Genomic DNA, 23961 nt, shown 5'->3' on the forward strand with positions numbered 1-23961 from the left:
TGTTGAACCCATGATCAAAGCACTGCTGCAAAACATATGACCTTGATCCCAAGTCAAAAGGTCAAGCAAGCAAGTTGCAGAATGGATTGTCTTCGCTTCTTAATTAATCTTTCCAATTATGAAGAAAATCAATTAAGGGATTTAGAAAATATAAATAAATTAAGAACTTCAACCAAACGCATAATGCAAATTTCTATCATTGTGAACCTGACTACAAGATTAAAGTGGCATGCAAGTGTGTCACTGAATGAATAGTCTTACTTTTCATAATGATTCATTTTGAATAAATATGTAGAAAATCTATCAGGGGATTTAGGAAATAAAACGTAAATGAGAAGTTTAACTCACCCCTTAATACAAATTTCTATGACCTTGATCCCATGATTAAATGGGAAAGCATGTGTGCTGCAGTATGAATTGTTTTAGTTTCATCAAAATAATACATTCCAAGTATGAACAACTGCCACCAAAGGGTTTTGGAAATATAAACAGATAAAACAACTTGAACCAAATTCTTAACACAAATATTTGCTATATCATTGACCACAAAGTCAAAGGGGAAAGAATTTTCTATGACAGTGACCTTGACCTCAATTTGAAAGGGTAAGCATGCATGTCATAGAATGAATTATCTAGCTTTATAATAACTGCATCCCAAGTATATAGAGAATCCATCAAGGGGTTTAGGAAATTTAATCAAATGAAAATTATCATTAATCAAAACCATCTCACATTTTCTATGTGACCTTAACTCCAAGGTAATGGGTTGAGCAAGTGTCTTGATTTTATGATGATTCATGTGAATCATGTAAAGCATCAAAAAAATCTATTAGAGAATTAGGAAACGTAAAGGAAATGAAATAAAAAACTGACCAAAATCATAACACAAATTTCTACAACAAGGTCAAAGGGGCAAGCAAACATGTTGCAGAATGAATTGTTTTAACTTGATAATATTCATGATGATTCATACCAAGAGTGAAGAACAGTCATCATAGTAAATAGAAGCAAAGTAACAATTCTAACCAAAACATAAACATAAATTTTCCATATGACCCCAAGGTCAAAAGGACAGGTTTCATAAAAATTATGCAAAGTATTATGAGAACATATCAAAGATTTTGGAAATAATGCAAATGAAAAACTTTAATCAAAACCACATATTGTCTCACTTCCCACAACATTGATATGTGAACGAATCCCCTGGCCAAAATGAACACATGTGGAATAAACATGGAGAATTAATGCTGAGGCAATGGGAGCTAAGTGCCATGACAGTCAATCAAGCTAGCCTGATAATATTCAAGCATACTTGTCTCAAGTCAAGGTCACCATGTCATGGAAGGATGTGGATGAGAAGGAAAACAGCAACACTCAACCATGAAAATGATGTCATAATAACCTACTTTTGGTATGGTTCTTTTAATCTCCTTAGATGTAATGAGGTTCAAGATATGTAGTGCATAATGTAGGAATAAATGAAAATTTAAAAAAAAAACTATATAGAAAGTGTAATAAATGAATAGCTGAAAATACACAACAAACTTCTAGAAAATTGGGTCACAGTGACCAAGATTTCTATGATTGAGTTACTCTCCTTAAGATGCACCCAAGTATCAACTTTAAAGAGTGCTGGTGAAATTGGTTCTAAGATACTTAAGGTATAGTAAATGAATAGCTGAAAATACACAACAAACTTGTGCTGGAAAATGAGGTTACAGTGACCTTGATTTATGTGATTGATTTATTCTCCTTAAGATATAAATGCACAGAATTTGACCTCCTAATCACAAACTCAATGTTCAGAATAGCAAACAAACACAAGAACACCTGAATGCATCCAGGATCTCGTCAGTGGCATTTAATCGACCATGTAACATGTAATAGTCTCTGCCAGCGCAATGCCCACGATGTCCTCATCACCAAGGCCATGCGAGGAGCAGAATGCTGGACAGACCACAGATTTGTCCGAACTACCCTAAAGCTGTGCATTGCCCCACATCACCCAAGGTGTCCTAAACTTGTAGACAGCATTTGACATTGTCCAACTCCAGCAGCCTTCTACCCAGCTCAATTTCCAGAAAAGCCTAGATGACAAGCTGTCCACCAACAGACCTATACGTGGAAATGCCTCAGAGAAATGGAACAGGCTCAGGGACATGATAAGAGAAACAGCTATGGTGACTCTGTGCTCCAAGAAGACTGGTTCGACAAGAACAACAGTGCCATTGAAGATCTGCTTGCCAGAAAGATGAAAGCATTCATGGACTGGCAGAATGACACAAACTCCATCCCCAAAAAAGACTGCTTCAAATCCTATCAAGCTGAGGCACAGAGAGAAATCCGCAAGATGCATGACCATGTGTGGGAAGGGAAAGCTGATGAAGTGCAACGCCTTGCCTTGCTATTCTGATACTAACAACTCCAAAGAGTTCTACAATGCCATCAAGTCAATCTTCAACACTTCAAGTCTGGCTCTGCCTCCTTGCTTGCTGGAGATGGCAGTAAACTAATAAAGGACAAGGCTGGCATTAAGGACAGATAGAAAAAACACTTTAGTCAGCTCCTAAACCTGCCCTCATCAATCAGCCAATCTGTTCTGGACCAAATACCCCAACAGCCAACGCACGACCAACTGGACGTTCCCCCAACAATAGAGGAGTTGAGGATGACCATTAAACAAATGAACTGTGGCAGGTCACCTGGAAAGGATGGTATCCCAGCAAAGTGTATAAGGTTCTCAGTGAACAGACTCTGGAGTCATTCCATGATGTGCTAATCAGCATATGGACAGAAGAGGAGATGCCAGATATCCTCTGCAACGCATCAATTGTGACCCTCTATAAGAATAAAGGCACACATGTGGACTGCAGTAACTACAGAGGCATCTCCTTGCTCTCCATAATACTTGCTTACATCATTCTCAACAGGCTTATTGCGGCAGTTTCAAAAGATAACCTCCCAGAGTCTCAGTGTGGTTTTTGCCTAGACCACAGCACCGTTGACATGATCTTCATGGTGAGATAAGTCCAAAAGAAGTACCTTGAGCATAACATGAATCTGTATGCCGTCTTCATGGACAAGACAAGGGCTTTTGATACGGTCAACAAAGACGTACTGTGGGTAATACTCAAGAAGCTTGGGTGTCCTCAGAAGTTTACCAACCTCATCCAGCTCTTCCATGATAACACAACTGGAGAGATTCTCTCAGACGGTGAACCCTCTGTGAAATTTCCCATATCTAACGGTGTCAAACAGGGATGTGTACTCACTCTGGTACTCTTCAACATCTTCTTCAAACAGGTACTGCTTCATGCCATCCGTGACCTTCATCTTGGTATCTAAATTAGATATCGCCTGGATGGATCAGTGTTTGATCTCCATTGCCTAGCTGCAAAAACCAAGATGCTAGAAGGACTCATTACTGAAGCACTCTTTGCAGATGACTGTACCCTCATGGCAAATGAAGAGACTCATCTAATGGCAATCGTGGACAGGTTCTCTGAAGCCTCCAACCTTTTTGGGCTCACAATTAGTCTGGGAAAAACAAAAGTCCTCTTCCAGCCTGCCCCAAACACTGTCTATTCACAACCCTGCATCACCATTGGCGACACGCAGCTTAAGAATGTGGAGAGTTTCAAATACCTAGGCTGCACAACATCCAGTGATGGCTCCCTGGACAAAGAGGTCACCGTGAGGATCCAAAAAGCCAGTCAAGCACTAGGATGACACCAAATGAGAACCAAAGTCTTATAGCACAAGGATATACACCTGTCAACAAAGATGAAAGTGTACAATGCAGTTATCCTCCCATCTCTCTTGTATGGCTGTGAAACATGGACTGTCTACCAAAGGTATATCAGTCAGTTGGAACAATTCCACCAGAACTCCCTGACACCCATCATGTAGATCAAGTGGCTGGACCGAATCACCAGCTAGGAAGTCCTTGATAAAGCCAACACAACAAGCATTGAAGCCAAACTAATCCAGGCCCAGCTTCATTGGATTGGTCATGTCATCCGCATGGATCAAAAGAAAATCCCAAAGCAGCTGTTCTTTGGTGAGCTAGCCCAGGGCAACTGAAACTAAGGCTGCCCTCGCAAGAGGTACAAAGAAAATCCCAAGACACACATCAAAATGGACAGACCTTCAACCCCACCAGATTGAGCTCTCTACCTCAGACAGAAGACACTGGTGATCCCTGACCAGAAAAGCCTGTTCCACCTTCAAGGTTGACCACCGCCAGTGTCTTGCTGCAGCTCGTGAGAGACGTCGAAGAGCTGTATCCAAGCCACACACAACCACCAGTGTCCCATGCCCCACCTGCAACTGCCCATGTGCATCGGAATTTCGACTCCAGAGCCACATGCGCATTGACCGTCAATGAGATCACACTTGTCTTCCTCAGCTTGAGAGACTACCAAAAGAGAGAGAGAGAGAGTGACTCTCCTTAAGATGAATCGAGATATCCATTTGAAAGGTTGCTGGTGTAATAGGGTTTAAGATAATGAAGGTATAGCAAATGAGTGTGTGTGTGTGTCATTTGGATTTTTAACGTAGCTTTAACAATGTTTCAGTCATATCCTATGATGTCTGCAGTGTGACAGTTTATAGTGATGTCTAGCACTGGGGCATCATGCCGCAGACACATATCCTGATGTCCCACCCAGTCACATTATCCTGACACAGGGCCAACCAGTCCTAACACTAACCTCTTAATGCTGAGCGCCAAGCGAAGCAGCTGTTAGTACCATTTTTGTAAGTCTTTGGTATGACTCGGCCGGGGATCGAACCCACAACCTCCCACATCTGAGGCGGACGCTCTAACCACTAGGCCACTGGAGTGGTTATATGTATAGCAAATGAACAGCTAAAAGTACAAAAGTCACTGAAGCATGAAATTTAGGTCACATTTAGCTGCATTTTGGTACAACAGAGTTACTCTCCTTGAGATGTATTCACATACCAATATTAATCAATGTAAGTGAAAAAGGGTCAAATATATTAGGATGTAATGAACATGTAATAAACAAACACATAAGCACAACACTTTACCTCTTCACAACGTCATTAGCAATGCAACAATAGCTCAGTGGAATATGATGTTTCACCTGTCAAATCAACTGATTTGTTCTTACATGAAAGTTGACATTTAACAAGACAGATTTAACTTCTTCCTGACCTGAATTCTTAAAATTTTAGACAATAAATAAACTTAAATATCCTCAATGACTAAATTACTATTAATTTGACTGAAAAGGTAGGTTACTATGAATTTTATTTTACTTGGTGTGTATTACTTTTCATGAATTTAATGGTTGATAAAATCACAAATTTAAATACCATTTGGTGAAAACCCCATGTTAATGTGATCATCCATTCAGGAGAATTAGTGTCAGGGCTTTTAATATGTTCATTGTATGAGCTATATTTAATGTCAGATCAGCACTAGTTTCATTCAGGACCAACTAGATACCATAATTAGTCTTCCCACAAAACCCCATGTCAATATGGTTTTCCATTTAGGAGGAGAAGAGATAAAAAAAAAATAACCAGCTGCTGTGGTGACAGTTCTAGATATCAAATCAGCAATTTTTTTAACTAAGACCAGTTAGACACAGTAAGAAGTGCTATGATGATTTGTTCAAGAGGACTAGCAAAAACAGGACTTTTATGGTGACCATACTGGATGTCTGAGCAGGATCATTTTCATCAAGGACCAACTAGACATTACAATAAGTCTTCTGGTGAAATCCACAGGCTGATATCACATTCTCTTCAGAAGAAGAGGCAATAACAAAATTTTCAAGGTGGCCATATTGGATGTTAGAGAAGTAACATTTAAAATTAGGACCAACTGGGCATAATAAGAAGTCTTTCAGTGAAAACCCCATACTGATTTGATCATCAATTCAGGAGCAGTAGGAAATACAAGATTTCTAAGATGGCATTTGTGGTCACCATACTGGATGTCTGAGCAGCACAATTTCTATTTATAACCAACATGACCTAGTTAGTAATGAATGTGAAACATTTCATGGCAATCCTTCAATCAGTTTAGGGAAATAGTGATAACAAATTTGTGCTAATGGATGGTGGACAATGAACGATGACCACTCATAAGCTCATCTGGTCAATGACCAGTAGAGCTAAAAATCATTAGCAGATCACCCAACAAAATACTGTGGTTTGAAAGTAAGAATTCCTTTTTCCCTCTCAAACATTCAAGCATGCAAATATGGGAACATGTTGGATGTCATATGTGTGAAAATCTTTTATAGAAATTCTCCTTATATAAAGTTACTGAGTGGAGAAGAATGGAAAGCCATGAAAACAACAATTTACCATGACTTCTCTCTGGCAACCTGGCAATCCTCCACACTACAGCTCTGTACACATGCTCATATTTTGCCACACCAACATCAGCCTCCATGAGAGCAGGAGTTATTGTCCCTTGGGCCATCATGGTCAACCTCTCCAGACCCTTGATCTTTCCTGGTTTCCTTGTAGCTGACTTTATGGAGCCATAGCCAAACCTCCTTTCATATCGCAGTAAGTAGATCCATGGTTCTGGAATTGTGAAGTGAACTTCAATATCCTCACATGGAAACTGTCCATGTTTTTTACTGTATGCATGGTATCCTGTTACTAATAAGTCACAGCGGATTTCAACTCGTCTGTCTTTGACAATCTGCTGTATTGTGAGCTGCAGAGGAAGCTCTTTATTGGATCGTGGTCGAACTCTATAACGAATCAATTCAAACTGACAACCATCCAGAGGACGAAACAATATATTGTTTGACCTTTCAAACTCAGCAACATCAACGGAACAGTGGAACTCAACGTTTTCCAACTTTATCCATTCTTCTGTCTTTATGGGTATAATATCATGTCTACCTACAACCTCTTTCCCTCTTCGTCTCCTATCGTTGATGCCAATCTGACATGTTGGCATGCCAGTCACAAATGCCAATACAAATATCCTTACTCTGGCTCTTTGGGATAAAACCTTTCCATCCTTACCAATTTCTGCCTTGTATTCATCCCATAGCTCAACAGTCACCTCATCTTTATTATAAGTTAATGTCTTCTCCCTGTGAGCCTCAAGATGCATCAAAGCATCCTCAACCTCAATCACAAAAGTGGCAAGCTCATCTCTGTCAAGACTGCCAAATTTGAGTAGTTCAGACACTTGAGGAGAGTGATCCAGAATCATTGTTGCTTTGGGTTTCCTAACAAATGAGGGTGTAATCCTCTCCGCACGGAGTCCAACTCTTTCCCTGTAAAACACATACTGCACTTTGAGAGTGTGAATCTTCCCATAATGGTCATACTGTTGCAGTGCCATTTCTGACAGAGAATAACATGGCTGCAGAACTAACTCCTGAATGGATGTAGCTTCATTCTCCTCATTGTAGACTTTAATTATGGGAGGGCCTTCATTCTGTTTCTCAATCTTAACAAAAACATTTTTCCAGTATCTGTTACCAGTTATTTTCTTTTTTGTTGGATATCTCAACATAAGCTTCCAACCCTCTTTTTCAAATTTGGGGTGGAAGTCCTCAAGAGGTTCTATATTGTCTTCTTCCTCAGATGAACTGAAAGTGCTGGTTGTAGATATACTCTTCATGGGTTCTTTGGGCTTCTCATTGTCCATTATCTCAAACTTAGCAAAATTTTCCTCAGGAGGAGAATCTCTGTCAAATGGATTCTCTCTTGGAGGTTGAGGGGAGCGAGATAGTCGTGGAGGAGGTTTAAGAGCAGGAGGAGGTTCCTTGAAAACATCTCCAGTTTCCAAAGCTGGCTTGATCTCTAGCATGAAGTCTTTGCTGTCACCTGATGATCTGACAGTTTCTCGATCATTGGTGCGGGAAAACCCAGCAAAAAAATCCATGTCATCTGGGGCTGTAGCTGTTTTTGATGGTTTCTCCTGAAAGGAGGATACTCTGAATGGATCAAAATCATCATCCATAGCAGGAGCAGCTTCTTCCCAATGGGATTCTTCTGCTGATTCTCCAAATATTTTATCAAAGTCTGACACTCCTGTTTTGGATTCAACAAAGTCATTAGAAAACTCTAAAAATGGGTTACTAGTTCCAGGAGTAAATGCCTGAATTGTACTGGAGTCCATGAAGTCACCACTCAAGAAAGGGTTTAATGCGTTATTTAAAACTGATAATGGACCATCACTATCAATGAATGCTGAAGTATCAACAGTTATATTTTCCATGGCTGAGAAATCATCTTGGAAAGGATTTTTTATGGACTCTACTTGAACAGAATCAGCTGTCCAGTTCAAACTACCTGTATCCCAAGCTGTATTTGCCAATTTACTTTTATTCTGATTTAAAGCCTCCCATGCTTTGTCAAGATCACTCAACTCAGTCTCTACTTCCACGTCAGCATTCTTGCCCACCGTGTTTGAATCCCATACATCACCAAATGAAGCATCAGCACCATGAGCTTCACTTGCTTTGTCAAATATCTCAGTTTTGAAGGGATCATCATTGAAAGCAGATATAAAATCAGCACCTTGTATTGATTCAATATCATCTTTGAAGAAAGGATTCTTACATACACTATCTTTACTAGTATGATTAACCCTTGCTGCCCATTTTGATTCTTGTTCTTGTGCTTCCTTCCTATTTGGTCTGTTTTGGGAATCAGCACTGGCACCATGATCAAGCCGTTTAGATATTTCTGTTGCCACAAAGCCAAAAGGTTCATCTAGCTTTGTAGGGGCAGCTTCCTGTGTCTGTTTTGATGTAAGTGCTTTGCTGGGGGAATTGCGAATAATCTTAGCCATAATATCCTGTTCTACAGTGGATCTAGCAACCGTTGGCTGTCCATAAGATAGTGTGCTGAGGGTAGATGACACCACAGGCATGCTTCCTGATAATGCAGGTCTGGAGTCTGTTCCAAAATGAATACCTGGGGAGGATGATAAGCGAGGCGATGAGCCTGATGAATCTTTCCCCAAATCAAGAAATTCATCCACCAAGCTAGACATGACATCTGATGTCTGTATAGAACTTGCTTTTGTCTGGTTCGAATTATCTCCGGAGAGTTCAACTACACCACCAAGGCTACTGAATTCTTGTGCTTGATCAAAAGGTGTGGATCTTTGTGACAACTTATGACTCTGAGATTTAACTGAGGGAATGGAATATGAGTATCCTTCCAAGCTCTGGGTTTTTCCTGTGCCACCCACTGAGATTTTGCCACCTGATGCCTCCATAATAAAAGCATCTTGGGTAAAGGATGATGAGTATCCACTGGATGTGGACTCATCTGGGGCATGGTTATGCCCTGTAAGACTAAGCAGATCCTGATTGAGAGACATTGCATTTCCATCTGTCCAATTGTCGCCTTGACTATCAACAGATAGCCCTAACAGATCTACCTCAGGAACATCTGCCATTCTTGTCTTGATGCCTTGTGCCTCTTCTGACAGTAAATTCTCCAAGCTGGAGTTTCGACTATTCACTGGAGGACCTGGTGATATGGGAGGAGAAACTCCAGGTATTGTTTCCAAACAAAAACATCCTCCAGACCTTTCTACATAATTCTGTTCAAATGTATTATCGATATCAGAGGAGGTCCAAGATATATTGATAGTGGGATTTAGTTTGCTATTATCTAATTCCTCTAAAGCTAATGTGGAATTATCATCAAAATCAGCCCATTTTGCCAAACTAGATCTCTTTGGTGAATCCGTGTATTCAGAATCTCCAGATGTGGAGGAGTCACCAGAATATTTGCTTAGACTAGTCTGAGTTTTCAGCACAGTCTGCTTGATCCTTTCTTGCATTTCGTGGAAGGCCTGCCATTCTTCTGATGTTTTCTCCTTTAGCCTCTGGTCCAAGCTTGTAAATTCTTCAGTGAGATTCTCTGTTGATGGTGACTTTGAAGGAGACTTTGAAGCGGACTTAGAGTGAGATTTAAAAGGTGATTTCAAAGGAGACTTGATTGGAGATTTCAAAGGGGATTTGACACGTTTGAAAAATCTGAATCCTTTTGACTTTTTGGGTGCAGAAATAGCATGATGTACCTGACTTTCTTTTTCAATTGCATGAGAAAAGACTTCTTCCTTTTCCTCATTCGTTGGAGAAGAAAGAGTGACAACTAAATTGGATGAATCATCAAAGGATCCAGTAGACATCCTTCAGCAAGACTTCTGCTGAGGACAACCTGATGAAATAAAACAGAATATTACAAATGAGTTTTATTGCAGTCCTGATGTTTTTTTGTGTGCTTCACTTACAACATCAAAATGATTAGTATATCAAGTGGACTGCAAACATGCAGCCATCTACATTCCTTTCTGTTGAAACCATAATACATGTACATTATAACCTAATTCATACAATTCTCAAGGCAAAGCATTAAACAATTTCAAACACTTATTTTCAATATAACGTAAGGTTAATTGAGGACAAGATTCTTGAAATAGCCTATGTCATTCAGCCTTTAATGAACAGCAACTTGCAAAATTGTGTCCTATACTGCATCTGAAAACAAAAACAACAGACTAGTTTATTAAATACCCATTTACAGAGTGATATATCTATATCGATTTATTACATTAGAGACTCATATCTCTACACCAATTTATTACATGCCTATTTACAGATTGATATATCTACACCAATTTATTACATTACAGACTGATATATCTACACCAATTTATTACATGAAAGATTTATATATTTACACCAATTTATAATATAACCAATGTACAGACTGATATATCTATACCAATTTATTACATGAAAGATTTATATATCTACACCAATTTATAACATAACCGATGTACAGACTGATATATCTACACCAATTTATTACATTACAGACATTATTATATTACAGATATATGTACACCAATTTATTAAATATTCATCTACAGACTGAGAGATATATATATATATATATATATATATATATATATATATATATATATATATATATATATATATATATATATATATATATATATATATATATACACACACATACATGTACCAATTTATTACATACCCATTTAAATACCTATTTACAAACTGATATATCTATACCAATTTATTACTTATCCATTTACAAACTGATATATCTATACCAGTTTATTACATACCCATTTACAGACTGATATATCTATACCAGTTTATTACATACCCATTTACAGACTGATATATCTATACCAGTTTATTACATACCCATTTACAGACTGATACATATACACCAATTTATTACATATTCACTTAAAAACTGATATATCTACACCAATTTGTTACATACCCATTTAGAGATTGATAAATCTACACCAATTTATTACATACCCATTTATGGACTGATATATCTGCACCAATTTATTAAATATCCATTTAGAGATTGATAAATCTACACCAATTTGTTACATACCCATTTAGAGATTGATAAATCTACACCAATTTATTACATACCCATTTATGGACTGATATATCTGCTCCAATTTATTAAATATCCATTTACAGAATGATATATCTACACCAACTTATTACATTAAAGACTCATATATCTAACACACACACACCCCTCAATGATAATAAGCTACACTTCTGTATGGACATAATTTTTTGTTGTTGTTGTAGGGTTTAATGCCATTTTTCAGCACACGATAGGCTATACATTGCGGCCAGTATTAATGGTGAAGGAAGAACCTGGGAAAACCCTGGAAAGAACAACCAACCCACGAGAAGCTAATGGCAAGCTTTCTCACATACCCACATTAGCTGAATCCGCTATGGACATAATAAACAGAAAATTTTAATGAATATGCTCCAACTTGGTACATGGTGTATACACAGTATAGGGAGACAACAAAATGGAAGGTTGGTGAATTTACGCTTTAAGTTGTAATGTATTTGTCAAATCGAACAGGTAGCAGTGACTGTCAAGGCATGTTTGAATGTAGTGAATAACAGGAATGACCTTCAAGGCAAGTTTGAATGTACTGAATAATAGTGGTGACCTTCAAGGCAAGTTTGAATGTACTGAATAATAGTGGTGACCTTCAAGGCAAGTTTGACTGTACTAAATAATAGTGGTCATTTTCAAAGCAAGTTTGACTGACCTGAATAATAGTGGTGACCTTCAAGGCAAGTTTGACTGTACTGAACAATAATGGCGACCTTCAAGGCAAGTTTGACTGACCTGAATAATAGTGGTGACCTTCAAGGCAAGTTTGACTGTACTGAATAACAGTGGTGACTTTCAATGCAAGTTTGACTAGTGAAATTCTTCTCTCAGTTTCCCCCTTGATGACTGGACAATAAAAGACATAACTACTGTGTAAGCTAAAAAAAACTGAACTCATAAAAAAGTTCTTTGTTGATCCTGAGAGTCTGTCTCAGTACTGTCTCCAGGGCCTAGTTGCTACTGATAGAAGATATCAAATAAATGCAAATTAAACTATGATCTTGCAAATATTGAATCCTGGGTAAAACAGAACAGACTGACAATAAATGAAGTTAAGGCAAAATGCATGCTGGAAAGTTCTTCACAAAACCGTAACTGATTGCAAAAAAGACAAGTCTTGATGTGTGTATCAATTATAGGTATGTACAGAAAATGTTAAAGGTGAAAAACCTCGGATTTGTCATTCACAAATAATTCAAACAGGTTAGTCAAGTAAGACAATGGTGCATGCAAATCTCTCTTTTTAACAATAGCATTAGTAAGTACACTCAATAAATATTGACCCCTAGCCACCTGAATATTGTATTTTAATTGCACATGCATTTTGACCAGTCTTTATCATCCAAACTTAACTTGCTTACTTTGACAAAAGAATGGACTGCCAAATGCACAAATGCATTAAATGGACAACTTATTATAATCTGTATTTAAATTATAGTGTACTAACCACAGTCCATAATTTGGGATCCAACAGTCATAAAAACTGAAAGTACCTAAGACAAATGCATCTTCCAGTATATTGGCACTGAATACAGAATTATCTGCCTATGAGCATAGGATCAGCAGAGAGAGGGTCAAGTTAACTCTTGACAACTTACTGGTGTACTGCCTGTACACAGTAATGACAATATTTGACACCATTATGTAATATTGCATACTATTAGCCAAGGTGCTCCCTGAGGGATTTTAACTAAAATAACTGGAATATAATAATGACCTGTTACACTGTTTCTTCTCTGTTTACAAAGTCCATACATCATATATTATATATCAAAACAAATGGCAGGAAAGTAATGTTCAACTTGAAACAAAGTTTTCCAGATAATGAACAGTTACATCGCCAAACAGGTGAAAAATAGGTTAAAAATACACCTGAAGCAAATTTGTCTGCTTTAGATGCAAACAGGAAACTAAATGTTATAGTTTGTTTGAAACACAATTGGTTCATTCCTTATAATGTACTGCAAGGAAACAAGGAGACAGAAATGGTACATAAGTATCTAGATAATGTTAGAACACAAAATCAAGAGAGAAGGTAAAGGTGTACAAACTGAACATAATGAGAAGGAGAGAGAGGTTAAGATCTCTAGATAAGGTTATAACATCAAAAAATCAGCAGAGACAGTAAAGGTGTTCAAACATATGTCTCATATGAGAGTAAAGATGCTCAAACAGATATCTCTAGACAAGGTTAGAACACAAGATCGGCAGTGAGAGTAAAAGTGCTCAAAACAGATATCTCTAGACAAGGTTAGAACACAAGATCGGCAGTGAGAGTAAAGGTGCTCAAACAGATATCTCTAGACAAGGTTAGAACACAAGATCAGCAGTGAGAGTAAAGGTGCTCAAACTGATATCTCTAGACAAGGTTAGAACACAAGATCGGAAGTGAGAGTAAATGTGTTCAAACAGATATCTCTAGACAAGGTTAGAACACACAATCGGCAGTGAGAGTAAAGGTGCTCAGATATCTCTAGACAAGGTTAGAATACAAGATCAACAGTGAGAGTAAATATGCTCAAACAGATATCTCTAGTCAAGGTTAGAATACAAGATCGGCACTGAGAGTAAATATGCTTAAACAGAGATCTCTAGACAAAGTTTGAACACAACATCAACAGAAAAGAGTAAATAAGATCAATAGAGAGAGTGAAGATGTTCAAACAGATGTACATGTATCTAGATAAGATTAGAACACATGACATGTAGCCAAGATCTTCATATATACATGTATATTAATCATTCTATGTGTTTTGCTTTAATAATCTTCATATGATTTGGGTGTACATGATCATACTACTGATATATCAGATGCCAAAGTGTGTGTGTGTGTGTGTCTGTGTCTGTGTCTATGTGTGTCTGTATGTATGTGTGTGTCTCTGTGTGTGTGTCTGTGTCTTTTTGTGTGTCTATTTGTGTGTGTGTGTGTGTGTATTAAATTTCATACTTTTTACAAATCAAGAGTAGAATTATCTTGCAGCATGTAATTGTGGGTCTCCAGGGAAAAAAAGTGTTTACTTATTAGGTTATCCTCATTAAATAAATTATTATTATTAATATTATTATTATTATTATTATTATTATTATTATTATTACTATTGTTGTTGTTGTTTCCATCACCAAGAACAGCTTTACTGGTATTAACCTTGGCCTGCACAGTATCTGCATAGAACATTTCAGGTAAGTCTTGGAAAGGAGCCTTGCAAAAAATGATTCCCCTTGCAGTTGTTTATATCAAGTGGTTACATTTTCATCTCATCCCTTGACAAACTGTTGATATCCTACATATTATGACAACACAATGTCAAAAAGATGTTAGGCTACTATACAACAACAATATTCTTACAACATACTCTCTAATACAATATCACTTTTCTTTACCTTGAAGGTGTGTTTTTTTAATTATTATTAATTGTATTTAATCAACACTCTTAGAACAACCCAATGGGGCACATCATTTTCATTTCACTACACTGTCTTCCCCAGGAACTGGTTTTTGGCAATCCATTACATTGCTATGAAAGCCAATGCAGGGCAGGTGTCACATGCTACCCATACTTGCTGAATAGCAAAAACCACAATTATAAGGCAGTTTTTATTCCAAGGATCAATATCTCTTACAGAGGTAAGGTAGTCTCTCTGTAATGATTAAATGAGGAATTAAATAATAGTTGATGTATACTTGATATTTAAAACTATGAATATTGACAACAAAATTAATTGGTCCCCAGAGTATTTTTAATAGATCAGTACTGTATCTACTTAACTGGACTACACTTGTCATTTGTTGTAAGTGTTCATGATACAAAAGCCCAACATATAACTCTGAATGGTCATGTGTCTAATTAATTGGAGTACAGTTGTCCTTTGTTATAAAGTATACAACAACTCCTCACATAACAAGGGGCATGGCTGTATCTACTTAGCTGGAGTACAGTGGTCCTTTGTCATAGAATTCTTCATAATACTGCAGCTCCTCACATAACAAGGGGCATGGCTGTATATACTTAGCTGGAGTACAGTGGTCCTTTGTCATAGAATTCTTCATAATACTACAGCTCCTTACATAACTAGGAGCATAGCTGTACCTACTTAGCTGGAGTACAGTGGTCCTTTGTCATAGAATTCTTCATAATACTACAGCTCCTTACATGACTAGGAGCATGGCTGTCTCTACTTAGCTGGAGTACAGTGGTCCTTTGTCATAGAATTCTTCAAAATACTACAGCTCCTCACATAACTAGGAGCATGGCTGTATCTACTTAGCTGAAGTACAATGGTCCTTCATCATAGAATTCTTCATAATACTACAGCTCCTCACATAACTATGAGCATGGCTGTATCTACTTAGCTGAAGTACAATGGTCCTTCATCATAGAATTCTTCATAATACTACAGCTCCTCACATAACTATGAGCATGGCTGTATCTACTTAGCTGGAGCACAGTGGTCCTTTGTCATATAATTCTTCATAATACTACAGCTCCTCATGCACATAACTAGGAGCATGGCTGTATCTACTTAGTACAGTGATTCTTTGTCATACAAAATTTCTGTGTAACATCTCATTGTATAACTTGGGTCATGTTCATGGTTCCCATTTAATAGTTACATTCACTTCTATCACTGCTATTAATTTTCCATTTAATTTACTCTTTGGATAATAAAACCCAATTATAAAGTGGTTTCAAATCATCAAAACCCTCTTTTGTGATTTTGTTTTCAAGTCACCCTTTTATGACACAGCCTTACTTATTAAATATTTTGATTTACAATGGTCACACTTACAATGTGGTATAGTTTTATGATACAGCCTTGCTTAGTTAACACTTCAGTACAAAGTGGTTCCTCCTATAACATGGTACAGTTTTATGACACAAACATACTTATTAAATACCTTGATATAAAATGGTTTCACCTGTAACATGGTACAGTTTTATAAAACAGCGTTGTTTATTAAGGGCCTTAGTAAAATAAATTGTCTTTATCTGTAACATGGTATAGTTTTATGACAGCTTTTCTTATTAAATACCTCAATATAAAATGGTCTCACTAGTACTGTGGTAAAATTTCATGACACAGCCATGCCTATTGTTTACCTCAATATAAAATGGTCTCACTAGTAGTGTTGCAAAATTGTATGACACAGCCATGCTTATTATATTACCTCAATATAAAATGGTCTCACTATTAGTGTGGTAACATTTTATGACACAGCCATGTTTATTATATTACCTCAATATGATATGATCTCACTATTAGTGTAGTAACATTTTATGACACAGCCATGTTTATTATATTACCTCAATATGACATGATCTCACTATTAGTGTGGTAACATTTTATGACACAGCCATGTTTATTATATTACCTCAATATGACATGATCTCACTATTAGTGTGGTAACATTTTATGACACAGCCATGTTTATTATATTACCTCAATATGACATGATCTCACTATTAGTGTGGTAACATTTTATGACACAGCCATGTTTATTATATTACCTCAATATGACATGATCTCACTAGTGTGGAAGTTTTATTAACAATATTATAATGAGTGGCTGTTGTAAGCTTCATTATGGAAATTACTTTTTAAGGTAAAAAATATTCACTACATTACAATGTACACAATGCCTGACAAAGGTATCACAACAACCATGCGTTATCATATGTCTACATGCTAATGTTACTGTCAACAGCATGCTCCATATGTACCTATGTATCTTAACATCATTGTTACATCATATTTCTGCATGCTGGTGTTACTGTCAAAATCATGCTAAACATGTACCTATGATGTACTAGTTTTCAAAAAGAGAATTCTGTTTATTTTGCAAACTGATTTTTTTAATCTAATTTTGTTTTCCAAATTTGACAGGAACAGTTTGTCTACTATTTATTATTCAAAAAGTGTTGATTTTGCAGTTACCACAGCATAAATTTTGAGAGCCCATGAATTAATATCTCACTCTGACTTATCTTATATACTGGTTTATAAGTCCAGTCAAACTGCAAACAACATAGACCCTGATCTGCCACTGCATAATGCACCAGTCTATACCATATATTATAAGGATCTGATCTCTAATACAGAACAGGATTCATCCTCTTTAGTGCATGTTTATGAATTTATGTTTCCATGACAATGCCTTTATTGTGCAAAATCACATACAAAGGTGCATCCATATAAAACAAAATGCATAAGCAGTAAACATGAATAAATAAAAAAGCTACAGTGGCCTTGGAACTGCTTAGTAATGACATACTTTTTTCCTTTTTTATCAGATTTTGCTATTTCATTACAGCCAGTAGGTTTTGCGCTCACTAAAATATACCAAATTTCCTTTCATAATTTTAATTTGTCTTATACTGATGCATAATTAATATGCCATTCTTTATCAGCTAATGTGAAATAAGGTTTAATATGACAAATGTAATTTGAAATATCACTTTTTTAATTCTCATTTAATACAATATTTAAGCCAAGCACACGACTTTGACGGAACATTATGTTTTCCTGGGATGTATAAACTCACAATCAATATACTCACCTGCTTAAATAAAGTAAGTACAGAAATAACTCCTACCGTTATTCTTCATTCTGTTAAATAAAAATAATCAGCTTGACTGCATGGAATTTAACTTCATGATGGCCACCAGTATCACATGCAAAGAAAACCCAACAGACAGGTTACAGATATATAACGGTGTGGATCAACCAGCATAAACAGGAGTGTAGTGCCAGACATCCTAATCAATATGGAATCAACTAAGTTTTGTTACTTAATTACTAATACCCTTTGCAGGGGGTTTATAATAAATTCAAAGAATATGAAATGTGATGTTACTGTGGTATACTTAGAATCAGACATTTGCAACTGAAATAACATTCCTGTGGACCGGATAAAACAACACCTCATGAAAAATGTTACTCATGGTCAAAAATGTCCCCGAAAGATGGTGTCTGGTGTTTTACTGCACAATAACACTAATCGGTTATTTAGTGCCAAGGCAGCTGGAGTACAGTGCCTTTGCCTAAAGACATACCATGGATGTCGATCCAGACAATCCAAATAGTATGATCAGAATATTCACCATTTCGGCCTCAAGTCTGGCATGCTATCCACAGAGCCACCATGCTTTCTTGTCTTCAATAGCTATCTCTTACGATGTGTAGGAAGGCATACTGGGTCAATTCTACAAGCCACAAAACAGGGGGACATGGAAAGAAGATTATCTAATTCAAGATGCATGCAAGTCTAATGAAAGTGACAATTGTGACAAGTATTATTTGTTGTGGCATCAACATATTTTCACGTACTTTTAAAATTTAAATTATTAACATCCTAACCCTGCCCCCAACCTACTACTCCATACCCCTTCACGATGAAAGTGTTCAACTGTACAGTGTTGTGCATATTTTCAAACCAAATTAGCTACATCCAAAAGTGCAAAATCTGTAACTAGATTCTAAAGCTTGCAACATTCAGCCCATATGCATCAACAAACAGTTACACTGTACATACTATAAAAAAACAGGCAAACACAGATGGCCATGATTGCATGGTAACCCCCCCACCCCAGCATTTTCTTCAGTTTGAAAAGTAAAAGTTTTGAGGCAATTGAATGGGGGAATTTAAGCTGACATGAAGTTCGAGGGGGGCTGGCCATTAAAATATATGGGGTAGTGGGGTCTTGGATTTTCTTATGATTGAGAATATTTCTTTACCTCAATATTTTTTTATACTAATGTTAATGATTATAATTTTAATTTTTGTACAAATTAGAGCAAGAATATTATGCATATTTTATTATATGCTGTGTATGTTTTACAATATGATGTACATTTTTATTCCATAATGTGTATATTTTATTATATACTGTGTATGTTTTACAATATGATGTACATTTTCATTACATAATGTGTATATTTTATTATATGCTGTAGATTCCAGATTAGATGTATATTTATTATTATATGCTGTGTATGTTCTACAATATGATGTACATTTGTTTACATACCGTGTATATTTTATAATATGCTGTAGATTCCAGATTAGATGTGTATTTATTATTATATACTGTGTATGTTCTACAATATGATGTACATTTTTATTACATACTGTGTATATTTTATAATATTCTGTAGATTCCAGATTAGATGTATATTTATTATTATATGCTGTGTATGTTCTACAATATGATGTACATTTGTTTACATACTGTGTATATTTTATAATATGCTGTAGATTCCAGATTAGATGTGTATTTATTATTATATGCTGTGTATGTTTTACAATATGATGTACATTTTTATTACATACTGTGTATATTTTATAATATGCTGTAGATTCCAGATTAGATGTGTATTTATTATTATATGCTGTGTATGTTCTACAATATGATGTACATTTTTATTACATGCTGTGTATATTTTATAATATGCTGTAGATTCCAGATTAGATGTGTATTTATTATTATATGCCGTGTATGTTCTACAATATGATGTACATTTTTATTACATGCTGTGTATATTTTATAATATGCTGTAGATTCCAGATTAGATGTGCTTCTGTTATTATATGCTGTGTATGTTCTACAATATGATGTAGATTTTTATTACATACTGTGTATATTTTATACTGGATTTTTACATTGATTCCAACAAAAATGACAATGAATTAGATGACTGAATTTTTTAATGGTTCAAAGTGTTTTAACATGCATACTAGTTAGAAACTCGCTTGAACAGTATATAAAAGCAGCATATGATAAGAAAAAATGCACTGCATTTAGTAACAACAGCATATTATATATTTAAAAGTACACAGCATATAATAAATAATGTACACCATGTAATAAGTAATGGGCAGACTATAATAATCAATGCATAACGTATAATAAGGAAATGCATATCAAATAATATAGTCCCAACCACATGTATTCAAAAGACAGCTTTGGCATTTCATTATAAATCACTGGACTGATACCTGAGGCTATCTGAAAGGAAGACTGCAGTATACATGTACTAGTATAAATGCAGTGCAAGATAAATTTCCATGCTCCATGTCATCTCTATGAGGCTAATTTAATAATTGATTTTAGTTTTCGTCTGCTGATGCAGCATGAAAAAGCCAGCATATACTTTTTGTTCTTGAAAAATAAGAAATCATTAATTATCATTTGATAGGCTGCCAATATTCATTTCATATTTTTTAATAAATATCTGAGGTTTCTTCAACAAAATGTCAAAGAAAATGACAAAGATACATGCCTCTGTTATGGATAACAAGCTGACAAACAAGAAAAAAATGGTTATTCTTCCATACTTGCAACAAAAAAACCCCACAACATACAAGATAACCATGTCTGTACCACCTTGCCAAAAATTTATGGTTTTTAATATACCATATATACTCACTCTAAACCAGGAAAAATTGCAAACAACAAAGATCCTGTTCTGCCACAGCATAATGCACCTGCATATTAGGGTCTGTGTTGTTTCAGCAGAATGATCATAGACCTTCCTAACAAACTGCACAAATCCAGATCTACCAGCACATTATGCACCGGCAGATCTGGGTCTGTGAAGTTTGCAGTTGGACTTGTCTTGTGAGTGCATAGTAAGAGTCACTGTTATTTTTCAAATAACTGTCATTACATTCCATAAAGCTAATGTGGCAAACAAGGATTAAGCCTTGTAAAGTGTTTGTCATTAATCTGTCATTTACTCATCCTTGCTATTCCTGTTGCATTGTAATGTAAATGACTGTCCTTGAATTCCAGCATAAATGCCATGACGATGATATTTGTTTCTGGAGTTGATGTGAATTTTTTTACATTACTGTTTTTACCAGTGAACAACATGCATCCAGTTACAAACATCATGGTCCTGACTCGGCCAATGCATCATGAATCTGTAGGTTATAATGTAAGTTATTTATCTGAAAGTAAAATGAAGAGGTTTTCTTTTTACTTATCAGGCATCTATAATATTTGTCAAGTATTAATGCACCAATTGTTCGTTCTTCACAATGGTATATCAACCATTAGGATGCAAGTTCTGAGAAATCTTGTGCCCTAAGTTCTGCTGCTACCATGTAAAACCCTGACTTGTTCAACAATTTTAAAAGGTAATTAAAACATTTATCAGAAAAATATGTATTAATCACCCATAAAAGAAGATAAACTGAAAAAGTCTTGAAGTCACCAGTTGCATCTTAAAATGACCTCTTGGGACTGCTGGGCTACCAGGCCTTTTACCCAAGTTGCCTGATGGATAATAATGACCTTATTTAGAAATCTGTCAGACCTTGCTGTTTAAAGTGGTTGTCAATGTGTGTGTGTGTGATTTGGATTTTTAATGTAGCTTTATAAAAAAAATTCAGTCATATTGCTACGATGGCAATTTATAGTGATGTCTGGCACTCAGAATCGGAGGCATTATACTCCAGGCATGTAGCATGATGTCCCACCCAGTCACATTATCCTGACACCAGGCTGACCAGTCCTAACGCTAACCTCTTAAGGCAGATTGCCTAGCGAGGCAGCTGTTAGTACCATTTGTATAAGTCTTTGGTACGACTTGGCTGGGGTTCAAACCTGCGACCTCCCTCATCTGAGGCAGATGCTCTAACCACTAGGCCACTGGAGTGGTCAGTTGTCAATGTACTCATTTAAATAGTAAAATAGAAGTGAAGGTATTTGGGAATCAATGTGCACAATAAACTGACTGTCTATATAAAAATTGGTATCAATACAGTGAGCAGAAATTGTCTGTCCAGCTGTAATTAAAGTTAAATCATATTTGGCCTTCCAATCAGGGATACAGTTTAATAGATCCGATGGTGAATCAATGACATGGTACTGATCTGACTCCACAATAATTGCTGCATAGTCATACATACAAAATCTCAGTGGACATCAGGGAAACTTACTGATTCAGACCCTACAATAGCTGCTGATGACTGCATAGTTATACATACAAAATCTCAATGGACATCAGGGAGACTTACTGATTAAGACCCTACAATAGCTGCTGATGACTGCATAGTCATACATACAAAATCTCAATGGACATCGGGAGACTTACTGATTCAGACCCTACAATTGCTGCTGATGACTGCATAGTCATACATACAAAATCTCAGTGGACATCAGGGAGACTTACTGATTCAGACCCTACAATAGCCGCTGATGACATTCAGAGCTGCTGATGACTGCACAGTCACACATACAAAATCTCAGTAGACGTCAGCGAGACTTAATGATTCAGACCCTACAATTGCTGCTGATGACTGCACAGTCATAACATACAAAATCTCAGTGGACGTCAGGGAGACTTACTGATTCAGACCCTACAATATCTGCTGATGTCTGCATAGTCACACATATAAAACCTCAGTGGACATCAAGGAGACTTACTGATTCAGACCCTACAATAGCTGCTGATGACTGCACAGTCATACATACAAAATCTCAGTGGACGTCAGGGAGACTTACTGATTCAGACCCTACAATATCTGCTGATGACTGCATAGTCACACATATAAAACCTCAGTGGACATCAAGGAGACTTACTGATTCAGACCCTACAATAGCTGCTGATGACTGCACAGTCATACATACAAAATCTCAATGGACATCAGGGAGACTTACTGATTCAGACCCTACAATAGCTGCTGATGACTGCATAGTCATACATACAAAATCTCAGTGGACATCAGGGAAACTTACTGATTCAGGCCCTACAATAGCTGCTGATGACTGCATAGTCATACATACAAAATCTCAGTGGACATCAGGGAGACTTACTGATTCAGACCCTACAATAGCTGCTGATGACTGCATAGTCACACATACAAAGTCTCAGTGGACATCAGGGAGACTTACTGATTCAGACCCTACAATTTAGTCCAAAAAGTGAGAAAAACTGATATCTCTCTGAAAATAAACAAGAATTTCCTTATACTCTATCTATAATTTGGAACAAAATCTCTGTGAAATGAAGAACAAATCTCCATAAAGAATATCACATGTACACATAGTCAACCAATTCACAAGAAGCAGCAATAACAACATTCAACCAAGTGTAATGCAGATATGGACACGGATGCAATGAGTCTTAGTATTTCCACATGGTCTCCCTATTCTAAAAAGCCAATCATACATTTAAACAAGTACCAATGACTTTCACATTTTCTTCAGGTTCACATATCTGTAGTATTCAATCCATTCTCTTTTCATTTCCTGTGCCAATATGTCTTAAACTGAGTTAAGTCTTATTGGACATGATACATGACATTTTATTAAAAAAGATAAAATATTGGGAGTTGCTTTAATGCAGTGTATGGCATACTGTTTTTATATAACTGAATGCAGAGTATGGCATGCTGTTTTAAATAACTGAATGCATTGTATGGTATATAATATTTATATAACTGAATGCAATATATGCAATACTGTATTTATATAACTGCATTCTGTGTATGGTATACTATAT

General features: G+C 36.4%; 1 protein-coding gene across 1 annotated transcript in view; it reads right to left on the reverse strand.

Moving 5' to 3' along the window:
• Window positions 1-10182, reverse strand: part of LOC149805159 (uncharacterized) — a 28628-nt gene extending 18446 nt beyond the window's left edge. Inside the window, exon 1 of the mRNA XM_089947902.1 lies at window positions 6346-10182. Within this exon, the coding sequence (XP_089804028.1) occupies window positions 6346-10162 (3817 nt within the window). The 5' untranslated portion in view covers window positions 10163-10182. The remainder of the gene's footprint in view (window positions 1-6345) is intronic.
• Window positions 10183-23961: the final 13779 nt, after the last annotated feature.

The sequence above is a fragment of the Sinohyriopsis cumingii genome, chromosome 2, assembly GCF_028554795.1.
Source record: "Sinohyriopsis cumingii isolate HCF-2022 chromosome 2, ASM2855479v2, whole genome shotgun sequence".
Lineage (NCBI taxonomy): Eukaryota > Metazoa > Mollusca > Bivalvia > Unionida > Unionidae > Sinohyriopsis > Sinohyriopsis cumingii.